This window comes from Leuresthes tenuis, unplaced genomic scaffold (genome assembly GCF_036924035.1).
Source record: "Leuresthes tenuis unplaced genomic scaffold, fLeuTen1.0.hap1 SCAF_10, whole genome shotgun sequence".
Classification (NCBI taxonomy): domain Eukaryota; kingdom Metazoa; phylum Chordata; class Actinopteri; order Atheriniformes; family Atherinopsidae; genus Leuresthes; species Leuresthes tenuis.
The window spans coordinates 9,599,916-9,625,996 of NW_027325364.1; the positions used below are offsets into that span (position 1 = coordinate 9,599,916).

General features: G+C 37.2%; 1 protein-coding gene across 1 annotated transcript in view; it reads right to left on the reverse strand.

Moving 5' to 3' along the window:
• Positions 1 to 3,770: 3,770 nt before the first annotated feature.
• Positions 3,771 to 26,081, reverse strand: part of grik3 (glutamate ionotropic receptor kainate type subunit 3) — a 91,693-nt gene continuing 69,382 nt past the window's right edge. The window contains exons 10-16 of the mRNA XM_072393864.1: positions 24,752 to 24,955; positions 19,997 to 20,220; positions 14,699 to 14,817; positions 8,353 to 8,570; positions 5,222 to 5,447; positions 4,725 to 4,975; positions 3,771 to 4,064 (exon numbers count right to left, since the gene is read on the reverse strand). Of these exons, the coding sequence (XP_072249965.1) occupies positions 3,870 to 4,064; positions 4,725 to 4,975; positions 5,222 to 5,447; positions 8,353 to 8,570; positions 14,699 to 14,817; positions 19,997 to 20,220; positions 24,752 to 24,955 (1,437 nt within the window). The 3' untranslated portion in view covers positions 3,771 to 3,869. The remainder of the gene's footprint in view (positions 4,065 to 4,724; positions 4,976 to 5,221; positions 5,448 to 8,352; positions 8,571 to 14,698; positions 14,818 to 19,996; positions 20,221 to 24,751; positions 24,956 to 26,081) is intronic.

Consider the following 26,081-nt stretch of genomic DNA (forward strand, 5'->3'; position numbering starts at 1 on the left):
AAAAACTATATTCATAGAAATTCTGCATGTCCACAAAGAAAACCCTGGCTGGCACCAACATATTTATCGTATTGTTTGAGAAGTTTTCTGCCAAATGATATAAGCTTTGCAACTCAAAGGTATACATAAAAAGGCATATTGTCATGATTGCTGAAAAATCCAAACTCATATCACACACTGCTAATAGAACACAGTTTATGTAGCTTACACTTTGTGTTACTTTTCTCACATTTCATACAATTTTGTGAAAAATGACAATAGTATTCACATGGATTTATTAAAAAAAACATGTATAGTCAGTAACTAGAAAGACTGTATCAGCCAGATTAGAAACCCTGTTGTAATTTTGACTCATTTTGATTTGGATAAGATTTTGAATTATTGTCACACAAATAACAGAAGTGTTGTTCAGTCAATATTGATTCTTTGAATCACCTGCAAGAAAAGCTACAGTACACATCAGGAGAAACAGTAATAAACTATATCCACAAATCAGCAGCAGTCACACTTTAGGCCAGGTTTTGATTGGGATTTTATAAAGAGCAAAGGTCTACTGACACAAGATAAACCTAGTCTAAAAGACTTCCCTAAACTCTCGGGGAAGCTCAGCATTTCAATTTCATGTTCACCTTGTAGAAATATATAACCCATCATAAAAGAAGATTTACGTACATTTTCCCATCCGGATGACAGTAATTCATTATACCATTTTACAATGCATTTCCACTAAATTAACAAGGTCCGGGGCAGGGGAACTGCGATAAAGTGAGGAAGTATGTTAAAGTGACCTCTCTAAGGAAATAAATAATGTCTAGAACATATTTGTGAACAGAATTAATTTATAACAGTATAAATTTAGCAAAATACATTTTCTCCTGCTGATCTTATCTACATACTCTACTTTGCAGAAGGGGGATCAATAAACAATTATACAGTAAATCTCTACTAAACCAATGCTAAGTTTTACAGGTTGGAGTTTCCTTGAATCATACATAGTTACGACTTTTTTATTTTTTTAAATCATCTATTTTTTTCATCTCTGTGTATCAACAACATAAAACCTCACAGAGGTTTGCTGTTCTTTCAACTCCCAGATTCCTCAAATCTTTCTTCGGCATCACACTTGCTAAGGATGTACACTAACGCGATATAGGTATTAAAGTCAATGTGAACACAAAATTATTGACACTCTTCTCTCTATTTACCACATTGTCTTTCAGTATGTTTACAAGTATGTGTACAAGTATGGATTTACTCAGTCCACATCTGGCAATTAAAGAGCCAACTTGTGACTTTGTATAGAGAAAAAAAAAGATAAAAAATTAGACTTTTCTCATCTAAAACCAAACCCCTTATTGATTTGTTTTTTAATGTTTTAAAACGACCACTTTGTTGCCAAAAAAAAGCCTGTAGATCACACTTGAAATATAAAGTTTTCAAAAATGTGTTCAGAAGTACGTGGGACATTTGGACAAATGAGCAGCTTTGTAGTTTAATGAATACGGCATGATTAAATGCACCCAAAAGTACTTTTCAGTAGAAAGTATTTTACCTAGTCTCAGCAACAGTCCTTTATTCATTTTCAGACATAAAAAGAAATAGCTGATGTAATCCCTTCCCATGCCGTGAATACATACAGGTTTATTTTTTTAGGAAAAGAACTGACAAGTTACCATTTCATCAAAGGTTAATTGTTAAAATCTGCTCTTAAAAAATGCTCAGTATTTCTGTAATTACAGTTCTGAAAATTATACAGAACCAGTTTCTTTTCATCAAGCCTAGGCCCTATCCATCTAACTTTTTAATGGTTTTAATGATTAATGGGGAAAAATTATCTCAAATCAATACCATATTGATAAAGAACTCTATAACCAGCAACCATAAAATGGCTGCCATGTAATCCAAGGGGGGATTGTTTGTATTAAAGTAGAAGAGTTTGTCTTCTTCAGATAGCTCAGATAGTTTTGATGTATTCACATGACAGATCACCTGACCTCTTGTTTGTTTTTGTTTGGGAATAAATATGGCATAATTTCATAAAATGAAAGAATAATCTCAAAATGCCCAGCTGAAAAGAATTCCCCATGGACCTCTTTTTCTTAATAGTTTGATTAAAGTCTTCCACCTGGAAGTTTTGCTCCTCACAAGCAACAAATAAACGCTTTATTATGGTCATGCACAACGCTACCTACGCATAATCGTGAGCAACATTTGGGATACCCTGAAGTTGTGGCTAGCTTTGCAAGCATCTTGGAGACCATCACATTTGCTCTGACATAACAGTCAGTCAAACAGAAGAAGAAATTCCAGCAAAGCTCTTTCTCCTGAAGAAAACGACTGTTCAAAGAGTGAAAAGATCTGCCATAGACAAAGTGGAAGTAATTATATTGTATTACATTATTTTGTAAGCCTTACATTAGATAAACATGAAAGCATTGCTGGACAAAATTAAACAAAAAACAAAAACAAACATGCGTATGGGCCCCTTGGATCACAACGCAGCACTTTGACAATAGTTCGATATTAGGCTGATTCAAAACATTAATGATCTTGGTCCCAGGTCAGTCCCAGGTTAAAAAATATAAAATTTCCCATACTGATATTTAATCAGGTATTAATATCATCATTATTATTGTTAGTATTATTATTATGCAGTGATTGTTTCCGATAGAGTATTGATAATATTTTGAGTGTTTTTTGTTATTTTTTGCAAAATCAGACTGCGATTCCATCATTGTTCCAAATGTACTTTACTTTGGATATGCATTGCCCTGCATGACAGGAAAGAAAACATCATAGCACGATCTTAGTCGTCCCATTTAAACCGCTCCAATTGACTTTGCATTTAACACAAAGTTAAAGTTAAAAGCTAACTTAACAGTTCTGCCCCACGCTGTTCTGAATATATTTCTGATAAATGATCAGATCTTTGGCAATCAGTATTTCAGCTGAAAGAATTCAATTATCTACAAAGGAATTTGTCATAAAATGTTCTTTTGTTAAAAAAAAAAAGAAAAAAAAAATCCATAACACTGTCAAATAGTCCATGGTGGAGTCTTATATTTTTAATATACAGTAGATGTCTCCACGATTTGCTTTGCAACAGTGATGATGGTTGGTTTTGTGTGACAATATTGTTAAGTACACATCACAACTACAACAAACTTAAATTTACTGTTCCACATCTTGCCGTAGGCTCTACCAATCACAGTATTGCAGATACTAAATGAGTATTCCTACAGCATTTGACTCTGACACCCAGTCAAACCAACATATTATGTTTGAGGTAACACTATTTTCTGCTGCCAAAGGCCTTCCAGGAGTGTGTAAATCAACAGGATAAAGGTAAGAACTTGATATACCTTTCATTTATGACAAAACTCATTTCCAATGAAAATTGCCTCATCTTTCTTGAAGCGGTCTTTTATTGCCATTCTCTACAAAGCCTTTCTTCTTGCATTAGGCCATACTTTCCCACAAAATGTCCAGTCCTTTGAATGATTGAGGGTCCATTAAAAGTTATGTTATTTTCTTGTGTTTTTGTGTTGAGCAGTAAACATCAGACTTGACACTGGTTCCTATCTGGGTGTACTGTATCCTTTAACAGGTGTGTAATTTTTATTTATTTATCTTTTCATTCAAACCTCCCCAGATATTCCTTTTAACTTGCAGTATTGACAGCGGTGGTGATTCTTGTCATACCTGTGTGGCTGATGCTGTCATTTTGAGATGCCCGTGTTTCGTTAATGTCCCCATGTCACTGTGGTTGATGGTGTATCTGCTGATCCCGTCTATGCCATTGTCTCTAGGCTCTGGCACAGACCCCGATACGTTGCCGAGGAGGTTCTTGCCCGGCGGGGAACACAGTGTCATGGGAACACAGGAGTCATCCCAGTGCTGCAGCTCATGTTGTCCTTTCCTGGGAGTCGTCGGTCGTTGTAGGCGTGCATGTTGATCACTGCATCCGTCTTCACCATGACTGGAGGCTGAGGCTTGTGTTTCACCCGTCTCTCGCAGGTGAACGACAGTCTGATCTCGTCCACCATGGCACTGCACAAAGACCTCTGGGCAAAAAGGGAGGATGCGGAAAGGAGAGCGAGAAGGAGAAGAGGGGAAAGGGATGGGGGGTAAATGCCTTAGCTTTAAATTGTTCTGACAGCAGAGAGTGTTGACAGTCTAAAGAGCACAAAATAGATTTAGAATATTATCTTGTGTTAATCCTGGTGTGAGTATCTGTGTGTCGCTGTCAGCAGTATTAAAATGCACATGTACAGTGCACATGGCTCTTTATTACTGCTATGTCAGAGAAGCTGTATAAGCATTGTGCATGAACATGCATGCGACTACTCAGATAGTATGATTCAAAATCAGTGATTTACAACATGAAAAGGCAATAATATTCTGCCTTCTCCAATGACTAATAGTGGATTAATTTCCTGCTCCAATTTGCAATTATGCTTATTAAAATAAGTAAATGCTGTGGTGTTATGGCCAGGAACTCAGAGGGATTAGCCAAAGAAAGGAATGCAAATCCTTTTAAAACATGTTTGAACTAAAACCCATGGATATAGCACAGTTTATGGGCCATGTGGAATGATCATTATAAAAAAGAAAAAAAAAACAACAACTTACTTACTTATTTGCTAAAATATGGGCACAATGAACTAAAAATCCAAGTACAGTGCAATTCAATTGTACTACAAATAATCTATGGTGATATATACCTGCTCACGCTCTGCAGTCTTCCTGAGCTTGTAGATGAATTCAGCAATTGCCACAAAAACAGACAGCACCAGGCCTGACGCCAGCACAATGAATATGCCACCCAGGTTTTGGATCCCCATGGGGCCTGTCTCGCGACGCTCTTCATCCAAGCAGCTGCTCCCACTCCACCACTTCTCCTTCAGCATGTGTAGGCGCCCATCCTCCAAGATGCTAAGGATTGCTATAGTGATTTTGTCCCTGTATGGGGAGCCTGTAAGCAACATAAGGCCCATTTAACTTTGGAAGAAACGCCAGCTGGACTCTGTGATAATAAGGTTCATAAACACGTTGTGGCATACTGTCTTACCAGTAGCTACATGTTTTATGCTGCTGCTGCATATTAAAGCAATCCCTCACTCTCATCTCTCAAAAAACAACACATAACTTATGAAAAGGGCTTGAATTTTTTATCACTTGGTACTCAAAAATGTATTCTGGAATTATTCACAAGTCTTACCGAGGGGAGTGCCGATGCCATAGCCTTTGCTGTCGATATTCCCTCCCACCTGTGTCAGATTACAGTTTCTCCTAGTGATGTAATCAATAGTGGTGGACTCTGTAATGAGGGCATAGTCTGACTTCAACACCCTCTGAATCCCATCCTCAATAGACTTTACCAGTGATGTTCTGGGTCTGCTACTCATAAAGGCCCACATCTTCTCAAATGTAGAAACCCTTGATTTCTGTCAGGGACAGAAAAAAAATAAACAACAACATTCTTTTTCAGTAAGGAATGCGCATTTCATTTCAACAATCTCCATTACACAAGGTGAGGAAAAAGCAGCGGAAAATATACAGTACTTTAATCACAAAAAGGGAGGTTGAACTTGAGAAAAGTAACTTTCTAATGTTATAGTCAAACATGTCAAAGGTGGAAAAACTGCGAACCCTGAAATCTTGCTTGTTCATCGGTCAGTAACTTTGCACCTATGGGGATTTTCTGAATGCTGGAAAATGTCAGAGATAACACAGATGTTTTTTTCTTGTTTTCAGCGCTAAAGAACATGGTTTATTTTGCTGGCGACCAAATAGATTTAAATGATTACTCCCTTAGATCTCCATTGTCACGGGATTAAAGGACATTAAATTGAAGCTTTGCTCGCATCTATTCTCATAAGTGCTACTAAAGCAGCAATAATAAAATGCCATTCCATTAGTCTCGCATCAGTCTATGTGGTATTTCATGCAATTTTCTGTGAGGTCACATTTGTGCCATGACTAATTCTAGATAATTACTGTCTAAAGACTATAAGCCATTTCAAATTGTGAAAGATCCTATTAGAAGAAGTCCTCTGTTATTGTCAAGTCCAGTAGAAACAGCCCTGGCTGCTTAGAAGTGAGTAAAATGGCATACAGCAACTTTAAATTTTTTTCAACCTACCAACTGGCAATTGGTATAATTTTTCTTTATATATCAAACATGACAAATTTAATGCTCGTCTCCTTGTGTCTATTCAGCCATAAGTACAGCATTTGCACACGTGAATTCACTGCACCTTGTAGAATTTAGCACCTTACTGTGTAGAGGGATAAATATCTGCACTAATGTTTTGTGAATGTAGTAGGTGCATTATTAAATCAGACATTTCTAAGAACTTGAGACAAAGATGCACAGGGACTGTTTGATTGTGTCACTTTGACACAATCCACAATCACAGCACTAGCTCATCTTCAGATGATTTTTTAATATTTCACAGAAATGCATCTGGCTCAAAACTCACAAGTGAGTTGTTATTTAAACTTCTGCTAAAAGTCACAGCATTTTTCAAAATTTAAATTCAAAATTTAAAAACTGCTTGTACCTAAATTTAGGACCATATGCATCCATTTACATACATCTGCAAAGCCTTTATCTGCTCCCTCTCCTTGTCGCTGTTATTTATCATGCCTCTCTGCCTCATTGCATTATCATCATTAAGCCTTTCTGCAAGGGCAAGAGCTGGCAGAGGGCACTTGAGCCTTCGGTAATTAGACACCTGTGTCTCCTATTCATGACCCTGTGATCACAACTATGAGTTCTTAAAGAGCAGAGAATGATCAAAAATAACTTTCCTTTACATAGCTATTCAGGGAAAGCAAGCTGCATCTATCATTAGAAGACATCTTAGCAAAAATGCTCAACTGCAAGGTGCAATCATCCCTGATTAACAATCATAGCCCTGTTTCCAAATGATTTGGATTGGCTGTAGCTCAGGAGGTAGAGTGGTTGTCTTACAATTGGAAGATTGCTAGTTTGATCCCCAACTTCTCTAGACTGCATATCACAGTGTCGTTGGGCAAGACATTGAATCTTACACTGTCCCCAGTGTGTTCCTTATTTGTAAGTCTCTTGAGTTGAAAGTGTCTGCTGAAATTAATGTAATCTATGTAAAATATTAATAAAAACAGAAATTGATTTTCAAATCATTCAAATTTGACAATGAATTGAAAGTAGTACAAAAACAGCCCTCAAATGTCGAAAGTGAAACTCGTTTCAATTTGATGCTCTTGTAGTGAAATATCTTTAAAAAGTTGGAGAGCCAATTTAGTACCAGAACTCTTTTACAAGAGATCCACGCTGTTGTAATATGTACATAATAGAGTTTACCAATGTTCTTCTGAAATAATAAAGGCTTTTCCTGAGAAAGAGAACATTTTCATGGCAGCATAAGTTGCTCTAAAATCTGTAAATATCGTTCAGCCTTAATGATGTCTTTACAGAGGTGCTAGTTAGCCATGACATACTCTAACGCTGGCTTTTGAACTTGATACAAAGTTAGATTTCCACACTTCTCTTGACCTCCCGGGTCAATGCGCCGATAATTTCCAGAAATAATTTTAAATCATGATTTTTGCAGACCACAGGATAGAGAATTTCTATAAATGTTTATACTTTAATTGATGAATGCGGCGACCAAGTGTGTTCACTGATAATGCTTTTCAGAAGTGCTCTTCAGCCCGTGCTGCGATTTCTGGGAATATTTTTTAGAAACAAGGTTGAAAACACTTTTTTCTAATCAATACTACTCAGTACATTTCAACAGCAACAAAATTGCTTGAAACAAACATGACAATGGAAAAAAATAGAAACAAACAAATACATTAATCAAATGTATAATAAAAGCATAATAAAAGCAGTGTTAACAAGTACAGCATACACACAATTTAGAAGTTTCAACATTAAAGCTTGCTGTGCTCATGAGCTCTACTATAAAAAATATATTGTATAAAAACTAGAGCTGATAATGCCTAGCAAGGTTTGATAATGCCTAGCAAACAGTGTTTTCTTACTCTTCTAAATTCAGGCGGCAGAATTCTTAGCAAAGCTCAGCTCAAAATATATAAATTAAGTGTTAGACCCCGCAGGCAAAAGCTGAAACTTTGGAATAAAAAATTTTCAGGAATACATCAGTGCAGAGATGTGGAGAAGCCAAAGAATTTGCCTGTGCTCTGGGAATTAACATCTAGATAAAAAAGTGTGAAGTGCAACAGCATAGCAGGAGCTTTATTAAATTTTTAATGAAAAAATTGCTGAATACCAATGACAATTATTAGTAATTTAATCAATGTCATATCTGTTATTCGTAAATATTTACATTTGTACTTTACCTTGAAGAAAGTCATGGTTGCCCCATCTTTGACCACACCATACTCAATTTTGGTCTGCTTTGCAATGTCATCAGCTGAGTCCACTGGTGAGTCCATTCTTTCCACTGTTAGAAAAGCTGCTAAATTAGCTGTATAGGATGATATGATGATGAGTGTGAAGAACCACCAGATCCCACCAATTATCCTGGTCGACAGGGCTTTGGGCATCAGTTCTGAGCCTGTGTGTAATACATAGAGTGAAAATATTAAGCAATTAACACATACCAATGCGGTAGCTGAATTAAACAAATGTAGTAACATGATCACTTTCATTTTTGTTAATTAGTCTGCAAATGCTTTTGGCAGTGCCACTGGAGTTGATCAAGGTACTGTCAGTGAAGAAACATGAACTGAAGCCAGCATTGCAACTTAGCCAACTCTGAGTTAAGAATTTTAAAATGGTGTCAGGTTTTGTGTTTTGATTATTCTTGTTTTCAGGTCTTTTATCATGTTTTCAGTTTCTTTGTTGTGTTTTCAGGTTCTCATAATTTTTTCAGATTCTTGTCATGTTTTTTCCTCTGTCACTTAGTCTCACTCAAGTCACCTGTTTTCTGTTCCACAGCTGCACCTCGTCACCAATCACCTCCCAACAGTATTTAGTTTCCAGGTTCACTCACAGTCATTGTGAATTCTTCACTTACCCTTCATGTCACAGTCACGTAATGTTAAGTCTGGTTTTTGCCTCATAGCCACAGTTAAGTCAAAGGCTCCGTTCTCATAGTCTTGTTTTTGTCTTGCTTTGTTTCTCACAGTCTTGTTATTCATAGTCTTATTTTGTTATTTCTCACAGTCTTGTTATTCATAGTCTTATTTTGTTATTTCTCACAGCTTAGTGTTTTTGATAATCCGGCCCAGCCGCGTCCTATGTTCTTGCCTTGCCTTTTTGTTCTTGGAATAAACCTTGTTTGTTTTCCGAAGTTCTGCATCTGGGTCCTCCCTTCCTGCATCGTTCTTGACAAATGGCAGATCAAATCAGTAAAAATGTGAATTGCTTAGGGTTGTACAATTTGCATAAATGTTATTTCTCCTCAATTTTAATCCATTCAAACCTGATGCGACATGTCTCTTATTCAGACCTGTAGTGACATTTGTGTGCTTTCGTCTTTCAAGTCTGATTCAATGTGAACATCATATCATCATTTTCAAGACAAATGAACAATGATTTCCACAGCTGGAGGTAGAGGTTTTGTTTTAAAATACATCTTTTAGTAAGGGGTGACTGTTTTTTTTTTTTTCCTCAAAATAAAAGATACTGTGGGTAGTTATCTATAAAACTCAGTTTTAAGAAGCTGTAAAAGTAGAATATGCGATAAAACCTTTAAGTCTTAGTAGTCTTAATAAACGTCTCAGTATATAGTTAAATGTTTAGCATGTGCTATATTGCCACTGAAATATTAAAGATTTTACATTAAGAAATATCTTAACTTGTCTGATTATACAACTATGCACTCATGTGACCACATTCAACGGCTTAATTCACACTGTGAGCGTAATCTGGTAATGATTAGCTGCAATAATCGAGTAATTTGGTAATGACCACATTTACTGTTGCCGCACAAGCTGATCCTTTAGAACAATGTGGAACTGAAAATTTAACTGACACTATTTTCCTACCCTGATCATATAATACCATTTCATGTTTCATCAGGTCTACTGAATATAAACATTTTGATATTCTGAATCAAATCATCACAGCCTGTATAAAGACTAGAAAAAGAAACATCAATATATAAAATTGTTGCCAAACTGACAGGACACCTCAGCATCAGCCTTGACTTTGAGCGGTCCTCTGCTGAGTAATACTATGTTTACAACGGCTCACTGACTGGTGTTAGAGTTACTTTATATCTCATCTCTGACAACCTTTAAAATACCCTTGTGCTTTGTGCACTCTGTTACTTTACTGAGAAGATTTATGAGGGCAATTCTGAAGAGTAACAAGCCCACAGAAGGGGGGCAGAGTGGTCAGCTCTTTAACCTCTTCCACAAAATTTGATTGGATTTGTCCTTTGTGGTTTGACAAAGACTCTACACGGTTACAAACAAGGGAAGACAGTAGCATCCCTTAATTCACTATGACTTTAGAGACTCAAGATCCAGATGCATTCTCTTGTTGCACCAAGAATGAAGTGAAGCAACGGGTAACTCAATTGAATTCTGCACAATAATGCAGTGTTGTCAGCAGGGAACATCATATGACACTGCATCACAACACTCCAATAAATACAAAAGGCAGATCAGTCATATGGTGCCAGGGAAATAAAGTGGCGTCAATATACAGTACAATACAGTTCTTTGAGGAAGAGCTCATCTCTTGTAAACCATGAAAATGTAAATGTTCTTCCAAGTGAAATAATTCAAACATCATCATGTTTCTCCATAGTAGCTGCTGTCCAAGCAAAATTTATTTCCCATGGGTCCCAAAGGCAGAAAAGTCTCTACAGTGCTCATTCTGTGTCTTAAAATGCAAAACTTTGATCTCATGTCATAAGACTCATCTCTTAAAACTACATAGAGAACATAAAAATAAGTAAAAGGATTGTACAAAATTTCTTTTGTTTTTGTTCTTGGAATAAAACTCAATGACATTCTAAATTATTACATCAGGCTATGTAATTACTCACTTAAAAATATGACTGCTCGCTCAGTCTGTGACAGCAGCTGGAGCTAATTACATTGTTAGTGTGGATCGCACCTTTTATATCAATAAATTCTTCATCAGACATAGACTACTTTGAAATTGAATACTTTGTGGTGTGACAGAAAAGGAATCTTGAATCAAATATGCGGAGAAATGCTGACATAATTCCTGAAAACGACAGTGGGTGTAATGTCAGGTTACACCCACTGTGGCAGGTTGACACAATTGTGATGAATACCTTGTCATGGATGTTATCAGATATAGAACCCAATGATACTCACTATAATATTTGCTATCATGCTGCTGATATTGTCAAATAAATAGAGCAGAAACACAACCAACATGGAAAAAGATTATTCAGAAATATTGTGAGCTTACATTTTCCACAAGTCTTTATAACAATTCTGAGCTACATAGTGCTTTTATGAAGATGTTTGTTTATTGAAGAAGTTAATCCTATGACTGCAGTTTTCCCCCTGGATGTGTGAATATTGAGTAATGTCTTTGTACAAGAAAACTGTTTATAGAGGAGTAGTTAGCAAAGCATGTTAGCTATGACTGGTACAACTCTCAGTTACCTGTATTTGTTGGACAGTAAACCAGCCAAATAATCAGCTACGATAACATTAAACAATATTGCTTAAATGAGAAAATGCTGGAGCTTTTTTAAAAGTTTTTTTGAAGAACATCTAATAATTTACATGAGCAAATAAAATCATACAATTTATCATCAAGAATGTAAGTATCATTTGATCACATGGTTGGGTTTTTGTGATGTCACGGTTAAGCACAAGGTAAAATTTTTCAATGATGAAGAAGAATTTTTATGCAATGTATTGTACTGCATGCAACGCCATGGTTTTCTGGAGAGCTTGTTCCCACAAGTAATGCCTCACATTAGAGGGATCTTGACTTTCCCATGAGAATGATTACCTGCACTTAACATTCACTCCTGTGGAGTCATCACACAAACATTCCCTTTCTGAGCATGACGCTTTTATCAACTAATTGCTTTAAAACAAATTAAACTTATGAAGTGACATGTTTATTTGAATGCAAGCAAATCTAAGCAGGTCAGTCTTATCTGTCAATGGCTACAGACCTCAAAACTTCATGTGGTCTTCAGATTAGCTCAAGAACAGCGCGAACAGAGCTTCATGGAATGGCTTTCCATGGCCCAGCAGCAGCATTCAAACCATACATCACCAAGTGCAATGCAAAGCGCCGGATGCAGTGGTGTAAAGCATGCCGCCACTGGACTCTAGAGCAGTGGAGATGCGTTCTCTGGTGTGACGAGTCTGGATTTGGCAGTTGCCAGGAGAACGGTACTTGTCTGACTGCATTGTGCCAATTGTAAAGTTTAGTGGAGGGGGGATTATAGTGTGGGGTTGTTTTTCAGGAGCTGGGCTTGGCCCCTTAGTTCCAGTGAAAGGAACTCAGAATGCTTCAGCATACCAAGAGGTTTTGGACAATTTTATGCTCCCAACTTTGTGGAAACAGTTTGGGGATGGCCCCTTCCTGTTCCAACATGACTACGCACCAATGCACAAAGCAAGGTCCATAAAAACACGGATGAGCGAGTTTGGTGTGGAAGAACTTATCTGGCTTGCACAGAGTCCTGACCTCAACCCGATAGAACACCTTTGGGATGAATTAGAGCAGACACCGCGAGCTACACCTTCTCATCCAACATCAGTGTGACCTCACAAATTTGATTCTGGAAGAATGGTCAAAAATTCTTATAAATACACCTAAACCTTGTAGCTTGCCCAGAAGAGTTGAAGCTGTTACAGCTGCAAAGGGTGGGACAACGTCAAATTAAACCCTATGTATTAAGAATAGGATGCCACTTAAGTTCATATGCGTGTAAAGGTAGATGAGCAAATACTTTTGGCAATATAGTGTATGTTGTGTGGGGAAACCAATTTGTGGGAAATGATCAGACGTGTGTTTCTTGTGAGCAAAAGCCTACTGAGACCCCCAGGAACACATCTGAAGAACACCAAGTGCTTGCTTTTGCACCTCCTCATATTTTATGTTCTTTTTGTTGTCTCTGACACCTCCCTCCCACAGACAAGCTGGTAGATATTTTTTCTTTTTTTTTTCCTCAAACACGTCCATTTACATTTTAAACATGTCAAGGAAATGGCTTCCGCCTCAGCTGCTGTCACCATGTTTGGCAGACATGCAAGGGATGTCTGTTAATGTGACACCGACAAAATATACACCTCGCTGCGGATACCGCTGTGCAGCATGTGTTACAAGGAACTGTAGCACAAATGGATGTCACTGAAAGCCACATTCAGTGTCATTTTTAAACTCAGATACATCTTATGCAAATTTAAGATATTTTTGACTACATGGCTAGTTGTTTGACTGATTTTGAACATGCAATTTAGAAAGAAATGGTATGAAATATGATGTGAAACATAAAGCCTCCATGTACATATATGCATGTGTTTGTATTCAAACATTATGGAGGTAAACAAAACATCAAAGGACCTTATATTAACTGATGTTCCAATGTGAAAAATTGTTTTCAGGGAAATATGAATAAAAGCTGATTAGCAGGAGCAGCTTCACTCAGTGACTGTAAATGAGAGAAACAGTGGAGCTCAGGCATTTACAGACGAGACCGTGTGCCATGTTATGAATTATAATGGAAAATTCTCCCCTGTTTGGTTTAATAATATACGCTACTAACTAGCTCATTTTATTTTGATTCTCTCCCTCCTCTCTCTAACAGCATACTGCTGCTACACTCATATTTCTCTGCCTACACCAGCAAATTGGCAGAGCTGCTATGCAGTTTCACAAGAGTGCTGCCGAGTTTCTGTGCTTAATGAATTGCTGAATGTGTTTGCCATCCTTACGGGCAAAGATCCATCACCAAGTCTCACTAAGCCTCTTTGATTTGTCTTGTTACATTGAGGTTAAACATTTGGTTACTTTGGTCCTTTTCTCCACAGCTGACTTCATTAGGTAATTTCTAGCCCTTCATTTGCTTAACCATAACCTTTAAAAATCATATCCCTATGGTTTTTAAGTCAAAACAATAACATCTGCAGTTCGACATTTAGTGATACCTTTGGTATAAACTTATTTATGTTAAGAGCCTATATACAGGACATCTGTTTTCAAAAGTGTACAGTGTCAGGCATGATCACGGTGACATTAGTTGAACAGTTATGCCTGAGACATAAGGATTTTGTACACAGTGTTACTCACAGTGCACGTCATGCACTGCTGTAAACATCACGCCAGTCACATCTAGTATAGATGCTAATGACAATTGTCAGACATATTCCTCAACTTACCCTTTTTGCCCCAAAACTCAGGAAGCTCTTAAGCATGGCTATCAACTGCATTTCAGGGAGATAAATGCAACAATATTTTCAAACCTTATTCGACAATCTCTGACTCGTGCCTGAGACCTCTTTTCTTTTTCAAACAGCAGGCGGGTGACAACAGCCTTCGTTTTTCATGTCAGATAGAGCACTATAGTTGTTCTTGACAAGCAAATGTCTTATGAAACAGTCAGAAGATGGGAATCACAGATCTTGTCATTTAAAGAGGCTGTTATTAAGAGGGAGTGATAAAGATGAGAAAGGGATGGGACAATTAGATACATTCTTTTTGACAGGGTAGATGTGTACGCCGCCATACCTTGTTGCATTAAGGACCCAACTCCAAACCAGAAGCTGTTAAGGAGGGTAAAGTTGTTCTCCACCACATCTGATCCGGGATTACATGGATGGGCGTCATACCATTCATATGGACTGAACCTGGGAGAGAGGAGATAGTAAAGTTGTTCTGAAATCTTTACCAGTTGTGAGAGCTGAGAAATAAGTATGATCTTCTTCTTGAACAATGTTTTTTCTTTTAGAATAATTTCTTAAATCAAATCACATTAGCTTGATAACAGTCTTATGCCCCTTTCAGACATGTACTGCTTGCCATTAATCACAGAATATTTAAACGTATTAGGGTCATATTTGGTTGACCCCTTTGGTGCTTTTCTGTTACATTTTGGTACAACAAGTGGATTTGATTGGAAAAAGCAAATAACAGGTGCACATTGTGGTGTGATAAATGTCTGAAAGACCTAACGGATTGATTAAGGCATTAATGTTATATATCTCATATCTGGAGAGGATTGTTAATGCTATACACATGCAGATGCTAAACTAGCCGTGAAACATCAACCCATCTATCCATTTTCTATACCTGCTTAACCCAGTTCAGAGTTGCAGGAAGGGCTGGAGCCTATCTCAGCTGTCATTGGGCAAGAGGCGGGGTACACCAAGTCTATCACGGGCCCATAAAGAGTCAATTCAGAATCCCGAATCAATCTAACATGTATGCTTTTGGATGGTGGGGGAGGCTGGATTATTAAAACATTTCACACAGAAAGGCCCCAGCAGAGTTTCAACAAGCAGCCCTAAATCAGAAAACAGAACATTTATATACACAGAGAACTAACAGAAATTCAGTTTTGTATCTATCTACATTTAAAAAAAAATTGATTGTCTGTGTATTTGCAGCAGGTAGAATTGTTTTTTTTTCTTTCTTTTCCATTTTTTTTTGTTTGCAGTCATGACATGGATGTGGACAAATATCCATAAAACATGATTTTTCTTACAGAAGTGCTACTTATGATGTTAGTCAAAAAGATTTACTCTGTTATCAAATGTCACATCAAAACAATTTTCAATCCACTGATCCTCGTTTTTAAGTATTACCTTTGGAAATCCCTTTTACTTTTTGCCAACATGCTTTGTGTTTAAAGGTGAGCAATGAGGCAGAGAAAGACACATTTTCAGAAGGCGGTAAATGTCATGTTTGAGAATGTGAGGAATAAAGACACCTCCTAAAGTCACATAAAATCATATAACATGCATCTCGTCATATCTCTTCCATTTAATTTGACATCTGCAGAAATTGCAGAACACCTTTACTGCAAAAGTCATTTTCAGAGAAAGATGTTGAGATAAAACATGCTAAATGTCACTACTTTTAATTTTTAAGATGTATTTATACAATGTATAAAATGCCATGATGTAAAAAATTATGAGCCTTATAATTAATCTAGCTTTTTCTCTGAAATACAAACATGGTTATGACAGAAGAAAGAGCCCCTTTCAACAGACTAAATCCCCTGCTGATTATTTTCAGTTAGAAAGGAGCACAGTGAAAATAATGGTGAGAAATGACATTAAATTAAATTCATATTGTTCAAATGATTGATAGGCATCGGTTTAATTGCATGCATCAGAAAAATATCCCAATGTGTCACCTTATTATTCAGATGCACAAAAGAAAAGATGATTTGTCATGAAACCGTTACTGGATTTTAATGGTATCACTTGGACATTTCTTATCTTCACGATGCAACCACATATCTAAACTGAAAGTGTTGGTCTGCAAAAGTGTTGACTCTTGTGGAGTAAAATTACTACTGTCTTCTCACAAGTGTGTTTATCTTAGTGGTTGAATTAAAATTCTAAACACATCTGCATAGCATTTGCAGTCAGCACAGAGGCCTTGGGCAGCTGTTGTACAAATGTGGTACTTGCTAAAATTTCAATGAATTCCTTCAGTTTCATTTTGTATTAATTTAATGTTAAATTGAAAGTCATGGTCATAAAATTATATGATATAGAAGAAGCACAGAAAGTAGGAGAGGCTTTATGCATAGCCATAATACACACAGTCAGGGCTTAAAGTGAACACAAATGATTTGAGTGCAGTTTCTACCTAGACAATGGAACAGCGCTGATTCAGTACTTCTGGTTTCTGTGGTAATTTGTTTCAAACAACATGCTTACAAGACTGCAGCATACACATACAGGAAGTGTTCTGGAAATGGTTTAGCATCATAACAGAACAGAGAACAATCACAAACACTAAACTGGATTTCAATTCAAGTTCCTTTTCACAACATGTGCTTTATCATGTGATTGAATTTATTATCATAGCCTTGTGATGATGGAGGATTTTTTTCTGCCAACTATGAATAACATAATTAAGGTAATGCAATCAGCCATGGAAAAAGTTCATCACAAATTAAACACTTCTAAAACAGGTAACCAATTACTTATAAGGTTGCATAGCTTTTATTTTGGGATCCAAAACTTTCCTCAATTTTGTCTTTGAAATCAAAAGTTACTATTAAATATCAAGCCTGGCAATCCTCTTTGCTTTTGCTAAAGTCAATACTGACTGAACTATACTCTTGCTCTAAAATACTTTTTTTTGTTTGTTTTGTTTGAACAAACATGAAATAAATACATAATTCTTCAAACATATTCCCTTCCCCAGCACAGAAATACACTCAATCTCAAACTCAATGCTCTGAACTCACACAGCTGGTGACATCAGCTGCAACTGTTTAACAGGAGATATTACATCCATCCAGTGTGCTGGTACCAATGTTCTCTGCTACATGGAGAGCTACAGTATGTAGCTTCCCCTCATAGAAATATGTAACTGTCAAGTGTCCATGAGTCTGAAATGTTGTGAGCTGTGACTGTCACATAAGCCTGCTTGATCTGCATCTGTCTGTATGATACTTTGGTATCATAGCATTGTTTTCAAGTTTTGTATTGTGGCTCTAGTTTCCCAAAACACAGATGGGTCGCACATCTTTGTTTATAAATCTGGCTGTCTTGTAGGTGATGGCATCTTTACAACCCTTTGACGAGACATGTGGTGTAGCTGACTCTGCAAAATAGCAGGAAGTCGAACAACATAGAACACCTGACATCAGCTTGCTTACATGTGGTATCTCTGTTGTCTCAGTCTACATATTTCTTGTAGAATAAGAAAGCTGCTATGTACAGTCAACAATCAGCCTAATTTTTGCAGATACTTTACAATTTATGGTGTAAAATCAAAATATCTTCCAAACAGCCTCTTCAGTTATTTGACTTTGTGATTGCCCTACTAGGCACTGTTCCATGGATTCCTTCATTTTTGTAAAAACGTGTAAAAACATACCTTTAGGTTGTTCTACTGAGATTTTACCAAGGCATGAATTAGGTCAAGTTGATATTAGAGTGCTTTCCACTGGTTTCCAAGGCAAAGCACTTCTCCCAGCCCGATGCATCTATCTCAACCTATTGTCTGACGCACCTGCAGACTGTAATTTTTTATAGAATTTGAATAGGTTACTATTCTTTCCAAGTTTCCCCATATTCAAATGGATGTTTTAACTTCAAATAGAAAATGACAGCCCTAAAGAATATATTACTGCCAATCTAAAGAAACTAAATATTTCCTACGGCTAGGGATTGTAGTTTTGAGCAAAATATTAGCAACTGAAGTAAATCATGCATTTGCCAAGGACTGTTTGTTGTTATACATAAGATTTTCTACTGAAGCACTGCACCCATGTTCATGATAATAAAGGAAAATGTCACCCACAGCACTATTTTCAGTTTTGAGCTCAAAGGAAGCACAGAGGAATAAATACTGTTAGAAACATCAGCTTATTGTCTGGTTTGTGTTGGATTTGTTAACTATAGAGGAGGGATTAAAATTACCAATCAGCAGGTTGTTAGCGCACTAAATAGATTAGTGAGGCAATCATCTCTTTTATGAGAAAATACAACCAATATGAATAAATGTATTGTGTAAAACCACATATAGTTCAGCTATGTCTTTAAATTTCAGGTTCCTGTATTACAGTGTAAAATTGTTACACATGTGGAAAAATTGCCATCATAACAAAGTGGCAGAACATGAATGTTTTTCCCTCACAAATATGCAAATTGAAACTTATCTTGCTCCCTACATTTTTTCAAATGCATTTCTACACGGTTTGTGTCTACGATCAAAAATTTACAGTTTTATTCTCTCCAAATAGTCTTTAGCTTAGCCTCCCAATAGCCATCCTAGTTTTAATATAAGGGCTAATGAAAGTATATAAAAGACTAATAATGTTATAATGTTCTCATTGACACATATGTTACAAAACAGCATGTATTGTGTTATTTATCCATTGCTATGAAATAACTTAAATAGCTCTGAATAAATATACCTGTCAATGCTATAATTACTCTACAGCAGAGATCTTGTCATCAACGTACTCCATTTAAAATTACCCTTTACTGCTTGAAGTAGCCCTCTCACTGTCCTCCATATCCATTTTATATGCTTTTAAGGAACATACAGTATACCACTCTAGCCATTTGGCTGTCTAGGCTGGCCTTCAACAAATGAATGCAAAAATTTAAGATGATTTTTTTTACTTAAGCGAAGCCACTCTAGACATAGTTTAGTCTCACAAAAACGAATGGGGATAGAGGAGTGCAGCTGTTTGCTCTCAAGGCCCAAAACTCCCTCCAAATGCTGCTTTTCTAGAACTTCCTCAAGCACCACTTTGCATACGAAGCAGAAGAAAATTCAGTCAGTGATACCAAAAGGATATTCATCATATTCATAACTAAAAAAAGAAAACAAAAAAAAGCTATTTTCAGTCTATAGTACTTGTAACTGACTTTCCATGCCTGAATTTCATCATTCATAATATATCATAATGATTATTAACTATAAATAGCCTCCTCTGATGCAATTTCACTTAAGGTGTGAATCCTTTTTCTTTTCCATTTATGCTGCTGAATATGATAATTAGATGAGTTATTCTTTTTAACTTGTTCTTCAAAGGTCCTTTTAAGCTGCCTTGCCAGTTTCTACAGACCTCACACAGGAAACTAGAAATGACACACTGAATGAGACTTTGCAACACCACTGGAGGTTTTTATTATTTATTCCTCCTCCCACTGCTGAGCTGTAGAGGACCCATGCAGCCTTCATAACTACTCAGCAGCTAACATAGTATCATAAACCAGCTCATGTACTTGAGCTTCAGCCTGCAATGATAACAGAGTAAATTACAACAACTGCTAAAAAATACCACATGAAGGATTGAGAGGAAAAACAACTTATAACCTCTGTACTTACCTAGCAATGACAAAAAGAACACAGCTAACACCCAGGTAGGCCAGGAGAATGTACACCCAGATGTCTGGAGTCATGGGGTTCAGAAAGGAGAAGAAGCCGTTGTTGGTGGAATTGGGTTTGCGGTAAAGGATGCTGATGCCTGTGTTCATGAAGGGTTTGGAGAAGTCAACAAACTTCTCACGCATGTAGGTAATGGTGAGAGGAGCCACTGCCAAGTCTGCTCTCTGTTGTGGAAAATCAAAGAAAAATAGCACAGAGTGAATGGTAATTTCATCTGATTTGTGGTACCTTTTGACCAATTCTTATGTGGTTTCACTGTATATTGGTTCAGACTGATATATCTTAACATCAGATTGAACTGCTATGATATTTTTCAAAAGAGATGAGACCTAATATCTCAATGACCCATTTATGACCCTTTTATAATATCTATAAAATAACAAATAAGTTGACTGCAATGCAAATTTATACCTTTTTTATTCATTTTTAGTGGTTTTCATTGTGAGTAAAAACACTAGAAAATTATTAATGTTGAGAAGTTACTTCATTCAAAATATGGGGAATTCCTTTAATTGTTTAGTGACATATTTTAGGGAATAAAAAAAAACAAATGAAAAATATAGTGAGAATAGAATGACATGTGACATCACAGAGTTATTCACTGCACATGGCTGAGCTTGATCGAATGAATTGTATTATTATGTGTATAACTGTATATTCACAAGGTTACATTCATATTGCTCTCATCCCCAGCCTTATCCTACATGAAGGCTGGGCAAGAGGTTAATGAAACCAGCTGCTTGCTTCACGCTCTGATACCTTTTCCTTTTCAAGAAATGACCCATCTCACTAAGGGAGGCCTTCTTTACTTCCTACATACCAAGTAAAGCAAGGATAATGGACTTTATACATACCATAGTTCACCATGTGGCATTTTCGACACATGAAATTAGTTCTCTAGTTTGTTTTGGAACTACAAAACCATTAGACCCGGGCAAACTTGAATTTAAGTGACCAATGCATTCTGCTGCATATTCTGTCTTTTTGTCATTGTGCATGCTTTTTATTTTACTCAAAATTCTCCTGTTAAGACCCTCAGGTTATTCCCAGCATGGATTAAAGTTTCTCTGTTGCTTTGACAGCTCATCCATCAGATCCATGTGATAACTACAACATACAAGTAAACAAAGGTCAAAAAGAAAACATCTCCTCTATGCATGTGGCATCAGAGATAGCATGCTTCTGTGGAACGCCCCATGGTGGTTAAATACGCAGTGGCCTCTGAGGAAATACAAAGATGGTGAAACCAGTGTATCCTGCCGTGCATCTGCTGTCCCGCTTAAAGTATTCAGATTTGCACATCACGTATTGCTCCCTGTGTTTGGTGCTGCCAACGGCTGCTTTGGACCAACCTGCCACTCAGTCGTAAGATCAACCAGCATGTGGCTCCAGAGATCCCTATGGTGGACTAATATACATGCCGCATGTTGTTGTTCTGCTCTCTGCTTATGCACACAAACTGTGCCCAGGCAAGATAACCTGATAATGCCATGCTATGTACCACATGTCATGGTGTTATCTGGGTTTGCAGATGGTAGACATGATGAAGTTGTCTCTCCAGTCCTCATCACCTGTCGACAGCCTTGAAGAATCAAGACGTTTCCACCAATAATCCATATAAGTTTTAATCTACTGAAAATGCACACATAAGACAAAATGTCAACATAAAAGTTTCACATAAAAGACGATTTCAAGTCTTTTTAATCTTTTAACCAACCTTTGCACACTTCTGAATTCTGGACTGTAAAGCATTCAGATAGATGTTGACATGTTGACCATTTTGCTCTTTGTTTCGGCATTTAGATTGAAATGCATATCTTGCTTTATCACAGTGTGTTGTATTTGCTGAAACCTTTTGCTGAACTATCTTGATGACAAAATGTAAAAAACATCTGACTGAATATATATATATATATATATATATTTATATATATATGTGTGTGTGTGTGTGTGTGTGTGTGTAGCTACATATAAATAATATACAAATAACCAAGAACATGTTGCTTTGTGTAAATACAAGGCTGCTGTGGCCTATAACAGGGGGGGGGGGCGTTTTGGCAGGGACGACAGAATTGTTTTGGCTGTCATGGCAGTTCAAATTGTGCCCCTGCAGCTATGGGTCAGTCACGCTCACAGACATGTCATCCTGTTGCCTCAGATAAAAGTCAAAATCACACTTATCCATCCACTTCTGGGCATATGCTTCTTGAAATAGAATATTTCTGAGAAAGAATTGCAAACTGTGTTACCCAGTTAGATAATGACTCTTCCTTTCTAACACAAATCTATCCAACTTTTTTATATATATAACTTTTCAGTGTATCTGTCTTAGCAAAGATTAATTGTCAAGAAACAAATGATGTGCTAAGGATGCTATTAACATTTACATCACAGCATGATTAAAGTGATCATCTATTTTGACTTAATCAAGTTTAACAAGGCCTGTTGCATCATTTAGCACCTTCTAAACAATGCCCTTTGGCACAGCAGTGAGCTTTGGGAGTGGAAAACAAAGTACTGTGAGTTCCACAATAGTAAAATTGTCACACTTTGCAACTTTGCAGTTTCTCATTCTGAAACTTCAGTTAAATGGCAAGTAAATCTCATGATATCATATTCAGATATAAATGTTTTACTCTGTTTCTGTCACATCATCACTACAGAAATGAAAGCTTAACTGATATTAACAAACCCAAGTCTTGTTCTTGGTTATATGCAATCCTGTAATTCAGTTATAATTTATAAGAGTACAGAAAGTGAGATGATAGAGTGAATCTATGAGCTTTGTGTTTTGGGACCATATTATCTGCTAAAACACAATTTCCACCTTTTATACCTGAGACCTTATCTTACTGTAACCCCTCTGAAAAAAAGCACAGATTTTATTCAGCTTATCTAGCGGAATACTCAAGGATGGGGCAATAGGTTTTTAAGTGGTTCTTAGAAAGCAATTACAAATACAAACTGAAGAGATAACAAATGTAACTGTGCATTTACTTTCATTTCTCTATCTCTTTGTATAAGGTTTACTCAGTGAATGGAATTGATTCAGATTTGTGGTCATGTTTATTTCTCTCAAATCACCATCCGTACCAGTCTCTCATCTCAGGTTCAGATCGTTTGAGCTTCCCTTTCAGTTTATGATTCAAGTCTGCTGAATTGTGATCAGATTATCCACAAAAGCATCGTTAGGAACCACTGGACCACAAAATAGAGCCGACCAAAATTCCACTAAAATATCATTATGCATCCTTGGTTACTTGAAAAGAAGCACTAAAAGCAATAAGCAGTGGTATAGATGCTAATCTCCTGCTCTGCTGCTGGAAATGAATGTAAAAAAGCTAAATGTATATAGAAAACTAAAGCTTTTTTCTGTATTTCTAAATTTCTCACATTTTAACGCCATAAACTAATACTAAATGCAGCTATGTATTTGTGTTTAACAGCTTAAATCTACGGTCCGAGCAGAAGTTTCAATCACCAGACGGTACATGACAACCTTATTAAAAAAACAACCAGAGAATAACAGCACTCCTTTTCTTTGTCTAATGAACAGAATCATAAAAATAAAAATAAACTGCTGTTAAATGATAGAGCCATGCATCTTCTTCACTGTCTTTGGTAATCCATTTGTTCCTCCAAAGGTTATTGTTATCATCACAGATCTGGCAAAAAGCTTGGATGTAGAAGCGCTGCAGTGGGAGTCTTCCTTTTCCAGTCCTTTCAGTACCAAGCCATTGACTCCTGCCACACAATTCTCTGTACTAAATGCCACTTAAGCTATTACAAGTTTTCAGCTGAGTACAACGCTGAACTAATGGGGCTGAGGACAAAGGGAGAGTACCGACAGGGACACTTATGAAATGCCACCTGAGAATTCCCGCCATCACTTGGATGTGAGGCTGGTTCATGACCACCGAGACTTTGAGTGTGACACAGATGGCTGTGACGGCCCACTATCCCTCAGAAAGATGATTGTCAGTGTTGTCGCCTGAATCCTTACAACATATGTGGTATAAAATGTTCATGAGGTCTCTGTTTTATCCAGCAGCGGGAAGTGTTAAGTCTCACTGAACCGCACCAACACACCTGTAACATTTTGAGCAACCTTGACATAAATGTGCCTTAAACGTAACTGACAGCTCTGCGGGCTCCTCCTGACTTGTATTCAATCATATCTAAATCACTGTCCACATGGAGGACATGACCTGCAATCTGGTTCAGTGGCATGCTTTTGTAAATTACACAGATACGGATTTATACAGAACTCAGGTAAAGTATATGTAACACATATTAAAGAAATTTGACATGTATTCAACAATCTTCTTCTCAGGCCAGCAAAATTAACATGTAAAGTGTATCGTCACTGCTGTATATTCCTGAAAGTTTTGTAGGTGCCTAGCAACTGCCAAGGCCAAAAAATATCAAGCAAATTATCCTTGTAACAAGGTGAAATTATTATTTTGCAACTTTTAAACCAATAAGTCACACTGTATTAATTAGTGGGCCTTGCAGGTGCTGGTGGGCTTATTTCATTACCGCCGTGTGCAGCTAGACTCATGGTTTATTGTGCTTATACTAAGATAAGTCAACCTACTGCTGGTTCCATCTGCAAATAAGAAGTCATAGTAGTTACATCTGAGTCTCAGATGTCACTGGAGAAAAAAATCAAATGCAACAAGAACTCAAACTTACATGTTCAATAAGTTCCCGAATCATGCCACTCCACTGGCCCTTGTCATCCTGGGAGCCATATTTCCCATCAGGCACCAGACGGATTTCATACGTGAAGCCCAGGATGCTGGCCAGCTCTTTCAGCAAGTCGATGCAGAATCCTTCGAATCGGTCGTTCCCAACCAGCGCCTTGTCAGACTTCTTAAGCATGACATATGGCTCCTCCTGCGCAGACCCAAAAGATCAAATGAGAAGCCACGGTGAGGTCAGCTTTTTCAATTTGTTTCAGCACATACACCTAATTGAAGCAAAGTGATCTGAGCTGACGAGTCGTTGTTGCACTTAACAAAAAGTGACAGCAGCTTCAAGTTCAGTGTGTGGATACAGGGAGTGTTAAAATATGAAACAAGGTTGTGTTTTTTCTACACAGATATAATAATGATAGGAGTTGTGGGCAAGATTAAAACTTGAATATATGTAAATGTCTTCTGCAGTATAACCCTTTATTATGTTCTCAAAAATTATGGTAATGCACACCGAAGTAATGTTGAAACTGTACTACAAATGTGCCTCCACTGTTGAGCTAACTAATCCTGCTCCCACATACTATTGTGCATTGACCTATTCAGCTCGTGCACAGGTCGGTTCATTTTATGGTCAGGTAGCTGACACTCTTTAGTGGCCTGTAATACCCTGCCTGGCTGCTCATAATTTGGGCTGTATAAAAGCCTGATTAGGAGCAGAATGCAGCAGTGAAATGGAACATGCCCACGATGGTGCCTTCATCAATTGTCACCATCCTCCAAGGGAGATCAACTGAGCTGATGCCTGCAGTGACAATGACTAACACTGAATTGCTCATAAATGATTTCCTTTATTTAGTGCCTGTTACCATTTCCCTGCCAGACAGACTCGCACGTCCTGCTGTGCATTTCAAAACATGTTGGTCCATTTATGCAAAAGTCGTAGTACAATTTATTGCCCCCAATAGCCAGATGTATAATTTACTAACTGAGCTCTGAAGCAGAGTAATTGATTCTCCTGTGAAGGTGACCCCCTGCATTGTGTTTTTCCCCCCTTTTTGTGTGTGACACTAAGCAAAAAGATGCAGTCAAAGAGAAAACGGGTAGCTATGACACTCTTAATTCTCTCAGGAAATTTGTTTTATAGGGGGAGGCAAAGGTGGTGTGGATGCAGTGCAGGAGGGGGAAACAAAAAATACAATCTCTCTCTCTCTCTCACTCTCTCTCTCTCTCTATGCACATATTTAATTTATATATATATGTGTATATATGTTTAAAGCCTTTTGGACATTACATCCAGGATGGCCTAGAAATTATTCTTGATAACA